Raw genomic sequence first — 18,795 nt, forward strand, 5'->3', positions numbered from 1 at the left:
GGGTGTTCATAAAAATCCGAAAAATTAAACCAAATCGAAAATCAAACTAAACCAACCAAAAAAATTGATACTTTTTGGTTTGGTTTGGTTTTGGTTTTGAATTTTAAAAACCGATCAAATTTGGTTTGATTTTGGTTTTAATCAGAAAAAAAACCGAACCAAACCGACTATAGGAGTAGCTATTTCAAATTTATTATTACACCTATATATATTTATATTTTTATACAAAGTTTCAAAAATTTTATGGTAAATGTTAATAGTTTGCACTTTTAGTATAGTTCTTTATCTTTACATTTTTGGTAGTTTTTTTTTTGTTAAGTGTAAGAATCCATTTTGTTTTAAAAATAGTATATTTTTAATTGAGTCCTTAAATTATTCATCACTATTTGATTCAATTATCACCAATATATCTTGGTAAATAATAGATTTCTCAAAGGGTAATTAATTTGATAGTGTTACGTTGAAAATGTGGTCGCCGGAATATGTATTTAGTAGTGTATGTCTTATATTCAAGAACAAACCAGCAAATAACCAAAAAGACCGAAAAACCAACAAAATCCGACATAGACCGAATCGAGAAAAACCCGACTTATGGTTTGGTTTGGTTCTAATATGTGAAAAACTGACTTACTTGATTTGATTTCTTTTTAGGGAAAAACCGAACCATGAACACCCCTATGTATAGCAATTTCTTCATTGCTAATCATCGCATAACAAACTCCTTAGAGTTTCTAGAGAGAGAAAGTGGAGAGGAGATGGAAAGAATTTCTAATCTTTCTTTTTGGCATACTAAAGAGTATTTTGGGGATCATAAGAAAATACAAGTGATAACAAAATAAAATACGACCAAACCAAGGAGTTTGTAATTTCTAATTTGTAAAACTATCATACTGTCTTGAGTTTTGATTACTATAGAACAATCCAACTCCACCTGCTCCAATATTGATTCTCAAACCCCACAAGAGAAGTAAAAGAGACTGAGAGAGCTCTGGCGCTCGTAAAACGAATTTCATTCTGGTGTTTTTGAGTTTTTACCATCGTTCTAAACCAATGGCATTTACACTTCCAAGAATATTCACCTCCTCCACAACTACTGACATAATATTACAAAACTTACTTTCCACAAATATATAATGACAGTACTAATTTTGCTATGGAATGGTACACGATAGCCCGACAAGAATACAGTAACAAGAATTTAATTGAAAAACTATCTAGTCACCGTGTCATGAACGCCTCTAGAATGGAATACAACCAGCATCCGCGCATATGCTAAGCAGCTAAGCAAGGGCATAAGTTAGTGTCTCAACTTCCTTTGGCCGCCACATTGTTTTCTGGACACACAACAATCCTTCCTTGTCCTTTGAATAGGTCATACGGATTTCATAATGCATAGACTTGAACATGCTTTCTAATTCGGTTACAGCTTCCACTTTGTCACGGACAATGAGCTTCCCTTCCGGTCTCAAAATACGGTCAACTTCTGCAACTATTGCTGGTAAACCACATCTACGAGTTTTGAAAGTCAGAAGCACAATCAGATCACATAACATAAGAGAAATAGGGAATCAATGGTGTAGGTTTAAGTCCATGAAGCAATTTTAAAGGTTCGACACTTACTTTGTTTTAATCTTGGAGAAGAGATGGTCGGCATGGAGAAGATCGTAAGATCTGGGATAAGTGCTGAAGGATTCACACCAGTCATGGTAAATTCCGAAAAGACCTCTCTCATAAATAATTGGTAGTGTATCTGGAGCATCTACTGAGACAATGTTCATAACCCACACATTCAAGTCTCTTAAAGCAGCAGCAAATCTGCAAGGTGACAAAACTTTAACATCACATGCCATTGAAGAGAACGAAAAGATGTTTTAGCAAGTCACAACAGATATAATCTTTTCTGAGAGAAAACAGGGACTGAGAGAATAGTTATAGCACCAACCAGGTACTACATTCAGCCAAACGTGTAGCACTCAGTAGGAACTAGGAAGCAAATAACATAGCACTCGGTACATACCCTCCATAGATAGCACGCATGTCCATGACATTCCGCACAGTAGACCAGTTTATCCCCATTCCATTAATATATGAATTCTTCACCACATGTTTCCAGTGTTCATAATCTGCAGTAAAATCTTCTGGAGCTGGTTTCCCATATACTCCAACCTGGGAACTCAATAACCAGTAAGGTGATTTTGACAACCTGGCGGGCCATGATTCTGGCCATTGAGATCCACGTTCTGATGTGGCTACCGGAGCTTTATGCAAGCAAGCCTGTAAAGGCACGTTCCTGAAGAAAGCATGCATTCATCAGATCATGTTTAAGGCCATAGTTGACAATACTATTTGACAATAATACTAAAAAAGAAGTTGCTATCTCTCTGAGAACAATACCAGGCTGCATTTGGATCATCAGATCCTTGACAAAGCGGGGGAGCATCCTCTGATCTTTGTTCATAGCACTCGTTGTCCATAGGCTTGCGATATACAGCGACTCCTACTGCATTAACTCTATCCTTCGTTTTTGAAATAAGTTCCCAGCACATTGCCTTTGTCAACTTCTTCATGGCTGTCAAAAATGAGCACCGTTCAGCAAGAGCAGTTAACCAAGTTGTCAAAGAGCTAAAATTAAACAAGTTAAAGCAAAGTACCTTCCCAGATCTCAACATCTTCAGGAAGCTTTTGGTAAACAGGAGTAGCAGACCACACAAAAAGTCCACCAGGTCGAAGTAAACGGTTGAGCTCCAGGAGAAGCTTCCCCCCTACAATTTTTAGATCGAAATGGTTTAATCCAAATCAAGTTTCACAATTTCATCGTAGCTGTAAGAAGAAATAATCAAGACAAAATGATTGGTGATGAAATATTTTCAGTTCACAAACCAAGAACTCCTATGTTCTTCTCAAGGGTTCACCTACTGAATAGAATAATTTTGCACTTTACACTTCACTACTTGTAGCAGTGAAAAGATATCACGAGTAGGCAGAATGCAAAATAAAATACCTTCAATATGCCAGGGCACTCTGCAACGTGCACAATGAACAACGTCAAAGACTCGACTAGGAAAGGGAAGCCTCTTTGTACCCATGACAGCGGATATAGCAGGAATACCCCTCTCAAGAGCAAACTGAACCTGAGCTTCATGTTCATCTTTCGGAGCGAGAGACATGGCTAAAACATCTCTATCGAAAAGATAACCCCCAAAGCTGGCAACCCCACATCCAACATCTAATATAACCCGAGTTCGTTTGCCCCAGGCAATATCTGGAATAGACTGCAACAATAACATAAAAGTTTTGTGTGAGAAAAATAATAGAAGATATATATAGATTACTCGACCATTTGATGGATGCAAGACACTTTTTTACAAGTATCAAATACACGTGATATTTGACAATGTGGGAAAATATCCAACTTAAGAACTTAACATTCTAATATTCATATTTGACGTGGGACAATATCTAACTTAAGAAATCACCATTCTAATATTCTAACTCTCGCACTCTAATACTAACACTAAACATTCTAACAGCTAAAGAATCAAACGCCATGAAAGACTATTAGAGAACTTAATAATTTTGCTGATACACCAAGAGTGTTACACATTGAGGTTAACATGGGTGAAGAAAAATCAAGAAAAGCTTCTTTTAAGGTTTTATGTTTTAAAAGAAATGAAGAGAGTAACTTAGAATAATAAGTGAAATGTTCTATTTCCATTCAGACTTAGAATACAAGCAACATGTTCCTTTTTCATTCACACCCTATGATCTCTCTCATTACTGGGTACAAGCACTATAAACTGTTTGAGAACCTCAAAATGGATGATGTATGGTTGGTCCAAAACAACCCCAAGGGAAGATAACCATAATGTCCTAATTAAGTCATATACTCGACAACTACACGTAGTTATCAGATGCAAACAGTATTTTACACTAGTTTCACTCCAATATCTGTGAACTTTATCATCCAAGACATTCACAATATAATTATGTAGGAACCCAGCTCAGAGAAGCAACTCAAGACATCATAAGATCATTGTGAAGAATTCTTTTCCCTGAATTCTGGTACCAAACTTAAAAGATCTGATCCCTCTTTTCTACTTTTTCTTCCTTCTTTTTTCTTTTTGGGAATCAAGTAGTCAATTCTATTATATCAGACACCACATGTTGATTTAGGGAAATAGAAAGAGGCAACATACTATATAAAGAATAGACATTGAACAATCTACTAAAGAGAAGTAGCGCATGTACAGACCGGAAAACAACTGCAAGAACTGACAGATAATATGTACATGTTCTGTGATGATTTGAGAAAAGAAAAAATAGAAGCAAATGCAGAGCAAAGAATAAGTACAAGTGCCAACCTGCTGTATGAAATCAATATAGTGCAGAGCACCATGCTTAAACTGGGTTCCCCCACCAGGGAAGGTAAGGTATTCACCACTAACTTTTACCCAATTTTGATGTCCTTTGACTTCAGCAAGCTTTGTATGGGGAACATTGTGGTACCATATCTGCAGGAAGTAATACTTTAAGCTTCAAGAACAAGTAAAATAAATAAAATCAAATTTAAATGGCATTGTCAAATAATGCATCACCTTTTCCCTACTCGTGGGCCACTCAACTGAACGTTGATATCCTTCAGGAAGTGGAACAAGACAAGTCGGAGGATTATCCGGACAGTGTCTCTCTCGGTGTTCATAATGTTTTGTACTTCTGAGGCTCCTAATTGCTTCCAAATTATCGAGGCAAGGGATATAATCTGGCCCAGCAGTGGAATTGCAGACTTTCCAAGTGTACCTGCTTTCTTTATCTGATTCCGGAGACTTCTGTGTTTCCTTTTCATTCTTCGACTCTGATGCCTGAGTTGAAAATGCTCCATTTTGAGTTGTAGTTTCATTCAAAAGGTCTGACTGAGCCCCTGAAGGAAATACCTCATTGGACGACTGATCCTTCTTCTGACCATCAGCTTTCTCATCAGAACCTTGGTCTACCTCCTGATCCTTTTTCTCATTCAGTTCACCTGGGTTTTCTACTGATTTTTTCTCATCAGAACCCTCTTCTGTCTCCTCTCCAACAGATTTATTTTCATTTTTCTCTCCGGCTTCAGAATCCTTATCCTCTATCTTTTTGCCATCTGAATTGTCTATCCCACTCTCAGATTGAGTTTCTGACTTAGAGTCTCCAGTCTCCTCATTCTGTTCTGTCGATTTTTCTTCCTGCTTCACCTCTGTTGTTGATTCTGTCTGTTGTGAATTAGAATTATTTTCTTCTTGACTAACTGAGGCATCCCCTTTTGTCGCATCCTCAGGTAAATCACCTGGGTTATCCTCAAATTGTTTTGATTTTCCCTCATCAGTTGGATTACTCTCATCACCAGCATTGTTGTTACTCTCACTGCCACCATTAGAACTCTCTTTACTTTCGCTAACTTGTGTTGTCGCATCACTAGTTTTCCCCTGTGAGGACACATCTGAATTTTGGACTGGAACAACAGATGATGATGTCATCATCCATACCCCAACTAAACATAGAGCTACAAATACCACTATAGTCACAGTCGAGCAATAACTCGAGGACTTCCTACCATCAACTCTAGAGTACTTTCCTAATGCCATTTTTTTGCCGATCAATTCTATCAGTCCTTCAAAATTTTCCTCTATTCACCTGTGATGCAAAATAAAAATAATAAGAATAAAATCTTTGAATCACTCTCATGCAATTCTGGCAACTTATTACCTAAAGAAAACCAATTGTCATACCAACCTACGACATCACTTAAAACACTAGAGATTGGATATTGACACTAAAATGATAAATCAAATCTATGACCTTAAAGGATACAAGACATACACATCAAACTCTAAACCGTCATTAATTATCTCTTGTTTTCATTCAGAGTATTAGAAGGATTGACATCATTAATAGAACTTAAAGGAAACAATAATGCAACAAAAGAATTACTCCGTCTATCCCAATTTGGGTGATGCACTTTCGTTTTTTGTATGTCCCAAAAAGAATAATATCTTTCCATGTTTATAAACAATTTAACTTTATTGACATGATTTATAACCACACAAATACGTATAGCTTGTTTTAGACCACAAATTTCAAAAGTATTTCTTCTCTCTTAAAATCAGTCCAATCAAACAACATCACATAAAATGGGCCGGAGACAGAGTACTTGTTTAATTCTTGATGTGGAGGAAACAGGGGCGGATCCAGAGAAAAGGATACGGGTTCCCGTGAACCCAGTAACTTTTGCATAGACCCTGTATTTGTACTAAAATATTTATTAAAAGTATAAGAATATTTAGCTTGGAACCCAGTTCGTTGGTCCAGTTATCGTGTAGATTAACTTGAGATTGTTGTAGGAACCCATAAGCTTAAAATTCTGGATCCGCCTCTTGGAGGAAAAGCTGAGGAATCTAAGATGCAACTGCTGTTATGACAAATTACTACCTATATCCAAACAAAGGGAAACCTATGGCCAAAACAAGACAACACATAAAAGAGTATATACATAATTATGAAGGAACAACTCATACTAAAAATAGGAAAGTGATGGAGTAATAAAGACCCATGAAGATGCAAAGCAACAGTCTTTAACAGTAAAAGTGATTCAAATCATTCAGATCTTCATCAAATATCAAAAAGGACAAACCAAATTCTAGAACCCATTTCAAGAAACCCAGCAGAACTACAAATAACAACTACCCCATCTCAAAGAATTGCAGAACTAACCGACAAAGATATAAAAAGAGTCAGATCTGCCAAAGATACATTAAATGACCAATTGATATCTCAAAATCAGAAGAAATTGAAAATGTACATACAAAAATAGAGATCAATAACGCAAAAATAAGCAAGTATTGGATCTAAATATACCCCCAAACAAAACTGAAGTACTCAATTACCTTTTAGTAGCTCTAAAACAGATCTGAGAAAAGGGAAGCTGTTAGAAGTGAATCATTATTTTGGGGTTCTGGGTATGTGAAGTGACGGATAATGGGCATGAATAAATAAGAGTGAAGAAGAAGACGACGAGAGGAGTAGTGGTATAGCAGTAAAGGGAGATTCTTGGATGTTCCCCCGACTTATTATTTTAATAAATTTTTCGTGGACTTTTTATGGGTTTGCTTAAGAAAATTAAAGTTAAAAAGGAGAGTTTTACATTCAAATATCTAATAGTGAAAGAGGAGATGACTTTACTTAGGAGAGGGAGGTAGCAACATGAACAAGAGCCGTGACAATGTGCGCGGCACACAAGAAGACAAGATCCGTAGCTGGCGCTGATTGAGGTGCATATAGTCGGTTAGGGATATATAACAAAGCACGGTTTCTGAACCCATCTAAGAATTTCAATGTATAAGATCTACAACGCGTTTCGGTAGCTTATAAGTTGTTCATAAAACTTGAGAAAGGAGCCAAAGCACATAATTTCAAGTTTATGAATTTAAAATTATAAGTTTTTTTATGTAATTGTATTCTAAATTTTAATATTTTATAAGAATAGAAGTTTGTTGAATTCGATCAAATTCATATTAAAATGAAACATGAGTGAGAACACACATTATTGTAAGGCAAAATAGGATTCTAATCATAGTCCCGAACAATATGGGTTAGCCAGTTTTTACCAGCTATTTTAAGTTTAGTAAGTCCTTAAATTGTGTAAAAAAAAATAAACTAATATGTTTTGATACTCATCAAAATGATATCTCGTTCAAACTCGTGATGTTCTTCCTTTTTCGGGGCAAGTATACGTGGCCGTTAAGTATTAAAGTGATTCGAAAACCAGACATCGAACCCACAAAGACTTAGATTAATCGTTAACTAAGCTAATTAAAATTAATTAACTGTCCAGGATAATAAAAAGTTATGGTTTTTCTACTAAACTACTATTGCAAGAACGCTAAAGTTTATTGTTGGATTTTACTCAGAGGACATCAAGATTCCAGGGTTGTGATCGGTTTATCAATCCTATTGAGTTCGTAATTACACTTGTTAATCCGAATTATCTATGGTTGCTAGGTGACCGGATCGTTCATATAAATAGCATATTCCCACATTATTATATGTATGTCCACAATATATCAGCACTATATTCCTATGGTATTGAATTTATCATGATCGAAGAAAATACGACATTCAACTAAGCAAGAGTGTTATGTATATTCATATCCTAACCGTGAAATCTTTCTCGGAGCCACCGGTTCAGAAGTAAGCTTTCTTTAATTCTACTCTAATCTAAACACGATTTTTCCAAGCATAACATAGATTGTTAATAGAACTCAATTGCTGGCCAAACAATTAAGCAATTATATATGCATAAAATTAAAGAAACAACCAACGATGATAACTCAAATTGACGGTAATGTATTAATAAACTTCAATATTCATGACAACCACAACCCTAGAAACGAAGTTTAGCTCCACACAAACATGGTAGCACAACAACAAATCATCCAAAAGAACAGAAAAATTACTAAGTTTGGCGGAAGAAAGATGGAATCTAATGAATTTCGATTTCTACGGCGCTCTATGCTCTCTCTAGGTCAAAAGTTTCTCTCAAAATGTCTCACTTCTTCTTAGACATGTTTAGGGAGTATTCATAGGCTAGGATCGGAGTCTACAAATCCAATACTGAGTAAATAATTTATTCGCGGTTGGGGGACCAAGCCTTAAGCTAGGCAAGGCCTGGTAATAAGCCAGACGAGGCCTGGTGTAAGTGTATGCGGTAAAATTAGTTAGTGACAGTTGGACAAATGAAGAGGTGACACGTGGAATTGAAGACAAGTAAGATGAAAGTCGGCATGTAGTTGGTACTATACATGCATGTGACCAGTGTTGGGTGAATTTCGAAGACAGTGGAACCGATAATAAAGATTTGAAGGGGCGATAACGATAGTATTCAATGAGCAGCCGTTACAGAGAATATATGCATTTATAGCCAACCGCAATGCAGTCATCAATGATGGTTTTATTCTCATTCAAGAGGAGCTTGATTTAGGGATCTTATCTCCCTGAATAGAGCTATAAATAAGAGAATTAGTATCCAATGTAGGACACGGAACATTCTGCACACAAAAGTTAAAATCAGTTCTCATTTTATAACATTGTTCTCTTACTTTGTTCTTGATATTGTTCCTTGTTTCTGCTACCAGAAAAGCTATATTCATAGTCAGGCTCATATTTCCTTTAAGTTTATTTTATAATCTTTTTTTTTCTTATTTATTTCATATTTTTTGGGTCAAATTAATCTATGTGTCTATAAACCATGTTAAAAAATCAATTGTACCGTTGTATGGGTAAATAGTTTGGCACCTAGTGGGACATACGTTATTATGTAATTGTGTTGATCCATTCATCTGTTACTAACAAATTTTGATTCCTTTCTTAGGAAAAGAAAAATTAGATATGGTAGCTAACGGAGTCAACAATTCCTATAATACTGGAGCACACAATGAACGCCATGATGTGTTCCAACGTGATGATTAAACCAACAAAACCCGCAATGAAGGAGATTAAACAACTCCAATTCGCGAGGTCAAAATCCTTGACATGTGAGGAGTCCAATTCCTAATGATCTGGATGATGAATACGTTGCTGAAACGTTCAAAATCTTGAGAAAGCAACAAAGGAAAATTATGGATCACCTCTCAAGACAAGATGAAGTGATGATAGAGTTGAAACAGACGTTATCGGGTGCTTCCAATAATTCTAATGGAAGAGCTCAGATTCCTCCCAGCTTTCCTGCAAATCAAACAGTTCAGAGAACCTATGACGACGCTCCAAGGGAGGAGTTCGGTTTTAATGAAGCAGAAGGTACCAATAGTGGATTTGGGAACGACAACAACAGAAATGACCCTTTCAAAACCGAGCTCCTGAGATTCGTGAGGGAATGAATGAATGAATGAATGGACCAAAATGACAAATAATTTCATGCTCGGATAGATCAGATCCCGGGAGCGCCATCGGTGTTAAAGGGACCGGATTCTAGGAAATATACGCAGTTACCATTCAAACTAAGTACGGCCCCAGAGTTGATCCCGAAAAGATTTAAGATATCGGATATTCCAAAATATGATGGAAATTCGGATCTACAGGAACATATCATGACCTACACTATAACTGTATAGGGAAATGACCTGGCCCAACACGAGATAAAAATCTATCTTGTTGAAGAAATTTGGCAAAACCCTGACGAAGGGTGCCTTAACTTGGTATTCTTTTTACCCGAGCATTTTATTGATTCTTTTGAAATGCTTGCAGATTCCTTTATTAAAGCTCATGCTAGAGCAAGAAAGGTCCAAGCAAGGAAGGCAGATATATTTAGAATATCCCAAGGAGAATCCAAACTATTGCGAGAGTTTGTAATCTGGTTTCAAAAGAAAAAGATATTGTTACCAGCAGTACTGGATGAGTAGGCAGTGAAGGCATTTACAAAAGGTCTCAATCTGTTAAGTTCTGATGCCTCCAAAAAACTGAAGGAAATCTTGCTAGAATTTCAGGCAACCACGTGGATAGATGTACACAATCTCTACGAGTCAAATATCAAAATAGAAGATGATCAATTGGTTCTTCGGTGTCTTCCAAAGGATAGAATCATCATCGAAACCAAGATAATTTCAAAAGTGATTTTCACGAAGATCGGAGATCCTCAAGGAGTTGTTTTCAACCTTACAAAAGGGTCGATGGGCGAGAAAATAAAGGCTTTCAGTCGTCGGATAGGTTCGCTTCTGATATAAGGACGGATTGTGGTCAAAGCAGTAGAACTTTGCAGAATAAAGAGGTATCAGGTTCCTAAGATTCAACATCTCCCAGGTTATCCGACTACAACTTTAACATTAGCTTGGTAGAACTTGTGTCGGTTATGAGGAATATTAAAGAAGCTAGGTTCCTAAAACAAATCTGATCGGATCCTAGCCAAAGAGATCATAATCTATGGTGTGAGTTCCATGGAACTCGCGGCTATAGGACTGGGGACTGCTGACACCTTCTTGAAGAGGTAGCAACACTGTTGAAGAATGATCACCTCAAAGAGTTTTTAAGTGACTGGGCCAAGAGCAACTATGGAAAACAATCTGGATGTCAAAGAACCATCAAAATCGGCTACAGGGTCACCTCGTATGATGATAAACATGATCTTCGGTGGAGATGAAATAAATGGGGTGACATTTTCGGCATCAAAGAAGACAAAGATATCGGTAACTCATAGTAAAAGGATCCGAGAAGTTTCAAAAGATGACATCATCTTTATAGAAGAGGTGACATGCGGAATTGAAGATAAGTAAGATGTGAGTAAGCAAGTAGTTGGTACCGGATACAAGCATATGACCGGTGTTGGGTGAATTTCGAAAATAGTAGAACTATCACGACCCAAAACTCAACATGTCGTGATGACGCTTATCACAGTACTAGGCAAGCCGACAACCACAAATAACTATGCCTTTTAAGTTGAAACATGATGAAATAAGTTTAACAGTGAGAAACTCATAAGCAACCGATAAAAAATGCTACGACTCAAATACAAAAATTCCCAAAATTCGAGTGTCACAGAATACATGAGCTACTAAATATCAACATAGTCAAAACTTTTAGTACAACTGTCTGGAAAGATAGAGCAGTGCTAAATAAACTGAAAAGAAGGAGAGTCGAGGTTTGCAAATGCCAAAGCAGCTACCTCAAAAGTCTCCAAGCAGGAAATGCTCCAAGTCTAGCAACCACCGTACCCAGAAGTACCTGGACTGCACACGAAGCACAGAACGTAATATAAGTACAACCGACCTAATGTACTCAATAAGTAACAGGACTAACCTTGGGCTGAAAGTACTGACGAGCTCAGATATGTATAGTCCAAATCCAGATAATAACAGTATAGATATGACAGGAAAATGACAGTAATAACTCAGAGAAATCACATTATTTGTTTGTACTCAGTACAAAAATATAGACATGCTTTCAATTTTAACAGTTTAAGCTCAACACTAATAAATATGCCAAGTATGACTGATTTGAGAAATGTTACAACTCTATATCTATGAGTCGAATGTGCATGTCACATGTAATGCATCACAATGATAACCTCATGTACTCACACTCTCAGAGTACTCAATTTGACTGTCTCAACTCTCACTCATTACATTCAATCACTCAACATTGTATGGTACATGTGCTCATTGCTGGTATGTTAGATTTCGAAGGGGCAGATCCTGTCCAAGCACTTATATAAATCCAATATGGCCTACTGTGACATGTAGACCGATCCCATAATAATAGATAAAGCCTATAAGGACTGTTGCGGCATGCAGTCTGATCTACAATAATAATATATATAAGGCCAAGAAGGCTGCTGCGGTGTGCAGCCCGATCCACAACTTCACCCAAAATACAGCTCCCAGGCCCCAACTCAGTCATCAATCTCTCCAGCCTCTCGGGCTCAAAAATCCCATACCAATCAGCCCAAACAATGATACATGATGTAACAATAATAGCAACAAAGACTGAGATATGATATGCAAATGATGGATGTGGCTGAGTACATAATTGCCATTTTAAGCAAACAAATCAATAGCAGAAATGACCTAGTGGGTCCCAACAGAATAAGCATATAGGCTAAATATTATTTCTAACATGGATTTTAGCTCAACTACTCTAACACGTAGGGATTACATGAATAGCAACAAGGTTTAATAACTACACAATACCACATAATCGACCGAGTCACAATTACCACAGTGCACGCCCGCACGTCCATCACCTAGCATGTGCGTCACCTCAACACCAACCACATAACACATATTTTAGGGATTCATACACTCAGAACCAAGTTTGAAGTGTTACTTACCTCAAACCGCGCAAATCTCTACTCCAACAAGTCATTGCCTCGTGAATCAGCCTTCGAACGACTCGAATCTAGCCGCAAACAACTTAATACAATCAATACAAGTTGTAGGAATCAATTCCATTAGATAAAACTAAGTTCTTTAACCAAAGTCGAAAAGTCAACTCTAAAGGTTAACCACGGGCCCACGTCTCATAATCCAATAAAATTTACAAAATCCGAACAACCATTCAATAACGAGTCTAACCATACCAAAATCACCCAATTCTGACAACAAATTGACACTCAAATCCCCAAATCTTACACTCCAATCCCTAGTCCAAAATATCCCAAATTTCACCTTAAAAACATATAATCTAGGTGGGAAATTCAATGGGTGATTAATATTAATAATAGAAATGATAAAAAGTGACTTACTTCTCGAAATATAATTAAAACCCCTTCAAAAATCGCCTCAATACGAGTTCCCAAAGTCCAAAAATGAAGAAATAACTCTAACCCTCGATGCTATGAATATACCAGTGGTTCCGCTTCTACGGTCTACTTATCTGCTTCTACAGTACCGCTTTTGCGGTTAAAAGTCTACACCTGTAGAAAAAAAGCTAGGCCCCTGACATTCCTCTTTTTGACCAAGAGCTCGCACCTGCGAGACCGCGCCAACGGCCCCGCGTCCGCATATGCATGCCCAGACCAAAATCCCAAACTCCTCACCTGCGGTCTCCTCATCGCAGAAGTGCCATCGCTTCTGTGGAACTACACTTGCTTCTACGAGCCCCCTCCCCCCCACCCACCTTCACTCTAGTCCGCATCTGTGACCCCTTGACCATTTCTGCGGCTCCGCACCTGCAACCAAACTTAAGCAGGTGCGGTGACAATAGGTCTTAACACACCAGAAATTCACAAGTCCGAAATTCCACTCTGATTTCATTCTGAAACACACCCGAGGCCTCCGGGACCCCATCCAAATATACCAACCCATCCTAAAAAATCATACGAGCTTAGTCGAGGCTTCAAAACACATCACATAACATCAAAAATACAAATCGCACCCCAATTCAAGCCTATTGAAACTAATGGATTTCCAACTTCTACAATCGATGCAAAAACCTATCAAACTTACTCCGATTGATCTCAAATTTTGCACATATATCATAAATAAGACTACCAACCTATTCCAACTTTCAAAACCAAAATTTGAGCCCGGTAACAATGAAATCAACTCTTGGTCAAACTTCTCAACTCTCCAAACTTTTATTTTTCCAACTTTCATCAATTCAAGCCAAAATCATCTACGGACCTCCAAATAAATATCTGGACACACTCCTAGGTCCAAAATAACCATACAAAACTATCAAAATTATTAAAACTCCATTTTGGAGTTATTTACATATAAATCAACATCTGGTCAACTCTTTCAACTTAGGCTTCCAACATTCGGACTAAGTGTCCCAACTCATTCCAAAATATCCCCGAAACTGAACCAACTACCCCGACAAGTCGCATAACAATAAGCGAACACAGAATAAGTAATAAAGGGGGAAGCAAGCTACAATACTCAAGATGATCGGCTGGGTCGTTACAAGAATCGATAATAAAGATTTGAAGGGGTGATATCAGATATTATTCAATGAGCAGCCATTATAAAGAATACATGCATTTATAGCCAATTGTTATGCAACCAACAATGACGGTTTCATTCTCATTCGAGAAGAGCTTAATTTGGAGATTTTGTCTCCCTAAATAGAGTTATAAATAGAAGAATTAGTATCCAATGTAGGACGTGAAATCTTTTGCACACAAAAGTTCAAATCAGTTCTCATACTATAACACTATTCTTTTACTTTGTTCTTACTATTGTTCTTTGTTTCTGCTACTGGAGGGGCAAATTCATATAGGCTGGTATTTCCTTCAAGTTTATTTTATAATCTTATTTCTTTTCTTATTTATTTCATATTTTTGGGTTAAATTAATTCATGTGTCTATAAATTACGTTACAAATTCAACTGTACCATTTTACGGGTAAATTTTAAGGCCAGGTTGAGCTCACCCTAAGCCATGCAGGGTGAGGCCTGAGGCGAGATACTTTTGTCTTGCTCCGATTTTCTCCTTTTTGTGCTCTTTTCTTGTATCTTCAACATCTTTTTGAGCAACTTTTATTCATTTATTCATTCCAATACACATAAAAATAACTCAATTAATCTCAAATACCGCACAATTAATTATTAAAACATCAAAATGTTAGTTAAGTAATGCACTAAAAATATAGAATTATTGCTAAACATCACACTCTCCCCCATCAGTGCTGAGAAAAGTTTCGTATTTGCATCGATGCGAAACTCCATACATTGGACATGTATTTAGGCTAAATTATTTGCCTAACAATCTAAACGGCCCTAAGATATGTCTAGGCCCACATAGAGGGTGGTAAAGTAATTGAGACATGTTAGTGTATTTATTACACTAGAAGGGCCGGCTGGAGCCTAAGGCCACTAAGGCAATGGCTTTAGGCCCCCAAAATACTTAGGGACCCAAAATCTATAAATAATATATATAATATTTAATAATGATAGAATTTTTAAATTATTTGGTTAAAATAGTTATAGCTAAAAGTTTTACACATCTTAAATTATAGTTACTGGTTGTTTCCTGTCTTTAATTCGTCCAACTTAAATCGATCTTCTTACTTAGTTTAGAATAATTTTTCTTAATTCTTTGAGTGCCATTGTAGATATTTTTAAGCTACTTTGATAAATAACTATTAAAATTCGTCCTTAATATTGAATGACTCTTGAAACAAAGTAGTTACTACATTACTATTTGTTTCAACTTATATTTAGAATTAAAAGTGCTAAAAGAAACTATATAAGTAGAAGAATACTCCAATTAGCAAACTCAATCGGGTAAAAAGTGTTAATTCATTACTGTTAACAATTTCTATATCAGTTGCCTCGATTGAAAAAGTTTTTCAAAACTATATCAATAAAGCCCAACATGATAACACAAGAGAGATTAAACAAATTGGATAGATATTGGCAATAATTAAAATTGTTTATCACTTCTTTAGATTTTGATAAATTATAAGAGAATTTTAAAAAAATTAAGTCCTCACTTTTTTTTCCGTCTTAGGCCCCATTTATGTAGAGCCGCCCCTGTATACTAGTTTGAAGCGATTTGAAGTTGTAGGATGTCAAAAAGAAATAATACTCTGACTTAGAAATCAAAGTTCAACTCCTAGTTACTCTTATGTCAAGAGAGAAATACAGTAGAGAAAGACTGACCAAGTTATGGGGATAGTGTATTATTCTCCTATTGCGAGCCCGTCGCGAGCTTGGGAGTACAATAGAAAAAGGGAGCTTGATACATAAAATCCAGCTCGAAGTTAGTGGAATAAGCAAATGTTAGTTAGAGGCAAAGTTTCAAAAATCAGTTAGTTAAATGCCATGTCAATAGAAGTTAGTTGGAGTTAGTTACATAAATTGTTTGGATTTAGACAAGTTGTATTCATTGTCATTTCATATAAGTACATTGTAATATACAAAAATGAAGAAGATTTGCATTACAAGTTTCCTAAATACTCTTTTCTCTCATAATTTTCTCAAATCTACATCTTCTTTCTTCGCCATTGCTGAAATTCTCGAACTTCTCCGCTAAGTTCCTGAGTCAGATGCTTAATCCTCGAGTTCTTCGGTGAATTCTTGCAATTAAGTTATCAATGGTATCAGAGCATTCCTTTTCTTGGCAACAATGACAAAAGGAACAACACGAGTAACTGAAAATTCACTATCAGAAGTAGGTGAATTGCGTGAATTGATGCAAAGATAATTTCTGAGATCGGATATTTAGCAGGGGAGGTTTCTAATCTTAAAAGGTTAGATCAAACTGTACTTGAGTTTCAAGAGCAAGTGACAACTACTACTGGTCAACGAAGGGATAAAACTTCATTAGAGCATGAAGAAGAGCCATCTGATGAAAGTCCTCAGAGAGAAAGGAATGCTGGTCATCATAATGGTCACAATTCCAATTTTTTAAGATGGTCTAGTATGGAATATCTTAGATTTGCTGGGGGAAGATTTGAGATCTTGGCTGTAGGTGGAGGTGGCAACAATGTAGTTAGAGGGTGAAGCCATCCAATGGCACTTATCATTCATGAGGTACAGACAATATCTTCTTCATGTTGCATGGAATGAATATGTTATGACAATGGTGGAAAAGTTTGGTACTAATTTTGATGATCCGATAGAAGAAATCAGAAAAATCAAGCAAACTAAAAGTGTCAAAGAATACCAAGCCATATTTGAAAGGAATCTCACTAGAGTGAATTTGTCACAAGAAAATACGATTAGTTGCTTTATAGGTGGGCTGAAACATGAGTTAAACATAGCAGTAAAATTAACAAATCCCACCACTTTGTCTCAAGCTTGCAATACTACCAGGCTACAAGAGCTTATCTTACTGCTATCAGATATCCTGCTATGGATCAAGGTGGCCAACAGTCAAGTGCTAAGATGTATGGAGATCCAAAAGCTTACAATAGACCTCTCCTACCAACCCCTAATTCTTGTAACTTGATAGCTGATAAGGGGTACAATAAAAGAACATTGAGTATAAACGAGATGAATGAGAAGAGGGCTCAAAGTTTATGCTGCTTCTGCAATGAGAAGTATGTGCCGGGTCACAAGTGCAAAAACCTTAAGAAGTATCTGCTGGAACTAGAAGAACCAGAAGAAGGCTAGCTACTTGAAGATGATATAGAAGGAGAAGTGGAGGAGTAAGGACTAGAGTTGGCTCAACCTTTGGACCAACTAGAAATATCTATTCATGCTTTGAATGGATCCTTGGGATTTAGAACCTTGAGAGTGACTGATTACCATTATAAGAAACCCCTACAAATATTGGTGGATATATGAAGATCCCATTATTTCATTGATCCTGAAGTAGTAGCCAAACTTCGGTGTCCTAGTATGCCAACCTCACCCTAATTGGTAGCTGCACTTAATGGTAACATGCTGAAGGTTGACAAGATGTGCAGAATTTCTTGGTTGTTGCAAGGAGCTGAATTCTCTGCTGAATTCTTGTCATTTCCTCTAAGATCATGTTGTGTAGTATTAGGAGTTCAGTGGCTATTAATGTTAGGATATATAAAGAAGAATTTCAGAACTCTTACTATGGAGTTCTACTATAAAGGAAGGAAGCATGTTCTAAGAGGCGCATGCAAATATATCATAGCTATTGGAGTTGGGAGATTAACTAGAGCTACAGGTAATCATTCCGAGCTTTGTATGATTCAAGTAATGCCTACTATGTGTAATGAGTTACAATGGTATTCTTTAGATTCTAAAGAACAAAGCAATGTAGATGTACAACTGTTAACCTTGCTGAAAGAGTTTAAAGAATTATTTGTGGAACCTGCACAATTACGACCATCTAGAGGAGTTTTTGTCCACAGAATTATGTTGAAAGCAGGAACTGAACCTATAAATAAGAGACCCTATAAGTATCCTTTAGTGAAAAAAGATGTGATAGAATCCTTAGTACCACATATGTTAGGCCAGAGAATTATACAACCTAGCAGTAGTCCTTTTGTTGCCCATGTTGTCTTAGTTGGGAAGAAGGATGGGTCTTGAAGATTGTGTGTTGACTATAAGGACCTAAACAAACACACTATAAAGAATAAGGTTCCCATACCTTTGGTGAAGGATCTATTAGATGAATTGGGAGGGTCTAAAATTTTCTCTAAAATAGATCTAAGGTCTGGATATCATCAATTGAGAATGACAAACGAAGATGTGCCTAAGACCACATTTAGGACTCACTCAGGGCACTATGAGTACCTGATGATGCCCTTTGGTCTGTCAAATGCACCAACAACATTTGAAGGTTTGATAAACTCTGTCTTTCAGGCTTTTCTCAGAAAGTATGTACTAGTTTTCTTTGATGATATACTCATCTATAGT

At 36.7% G+C, this 18,795-nt stretch overlaps 1 protein-coding gene across 2 annotated transcripts; it reads right to left on the bottom strand.

Annotated features, from left to right (window-relative positions):
• Positions 1 to 989: 989 nt before the first annotated feature.
• LOC107786067 (putative methyltransferase PMT26) lies at positions 990 to 7,368 on the bottom strand. 2 transcript variants are annotated; one of them, XM_016607499.2, is made up of 9 exons: positions 6,915 to 7,368; positions 4,596 to 5,664; positions 4,362 to 4,511; positions 3,002 to 3,272; positions 2,652 to 2,762; positions 2,395 to 2,569; positions 2,018 to 2,290; positions 1,621 to 1,815; positions 990 to 1,509 (listed from the first exon to the last, which is right to left on the bottom strand). In XM_016607499.2, the coding sequence occupies exons 2-9, from the start codon at positions 5,613 to 5,615 to the stop codon at positions 1,281 to 1,283; spliced, it is 2,424 nt and encodes an 807-aa protein (XP_016462985.1). In that variant the 5' UTR covers positions 5,616 to 5,664; positions 6,915 to 7,368; the 3' UTR covers positions 990 to 1,280. The 2 variants fall into 2 exon arrangements, with proteins under 2 accessions (XP_016462985.1, XP_016462986.1); XM_016607500.2 differs by having other exon boundaries at positions 7,210 to 7,367.
• Positions 7,369 to 18,795: the final 11,427 nt, after the last annotated feature.

Source organism: Nicotiana tabacum, chromosome 11 (genome assembly GCF_000715075.1).
Source record: "Nicotiana tabacum cultivar K326 chromosome 11, ASM71507v2, whole genome shotgun sequence".
In the NCBI taxonomy this organism is placed as follows: domain Eukaryota; kingdom Viridiplantae; phylum Streptophyta; class Magnoliopsida; order Solanales; family Solanaceae; genus Nicotiana; species Nicotiana tabacum.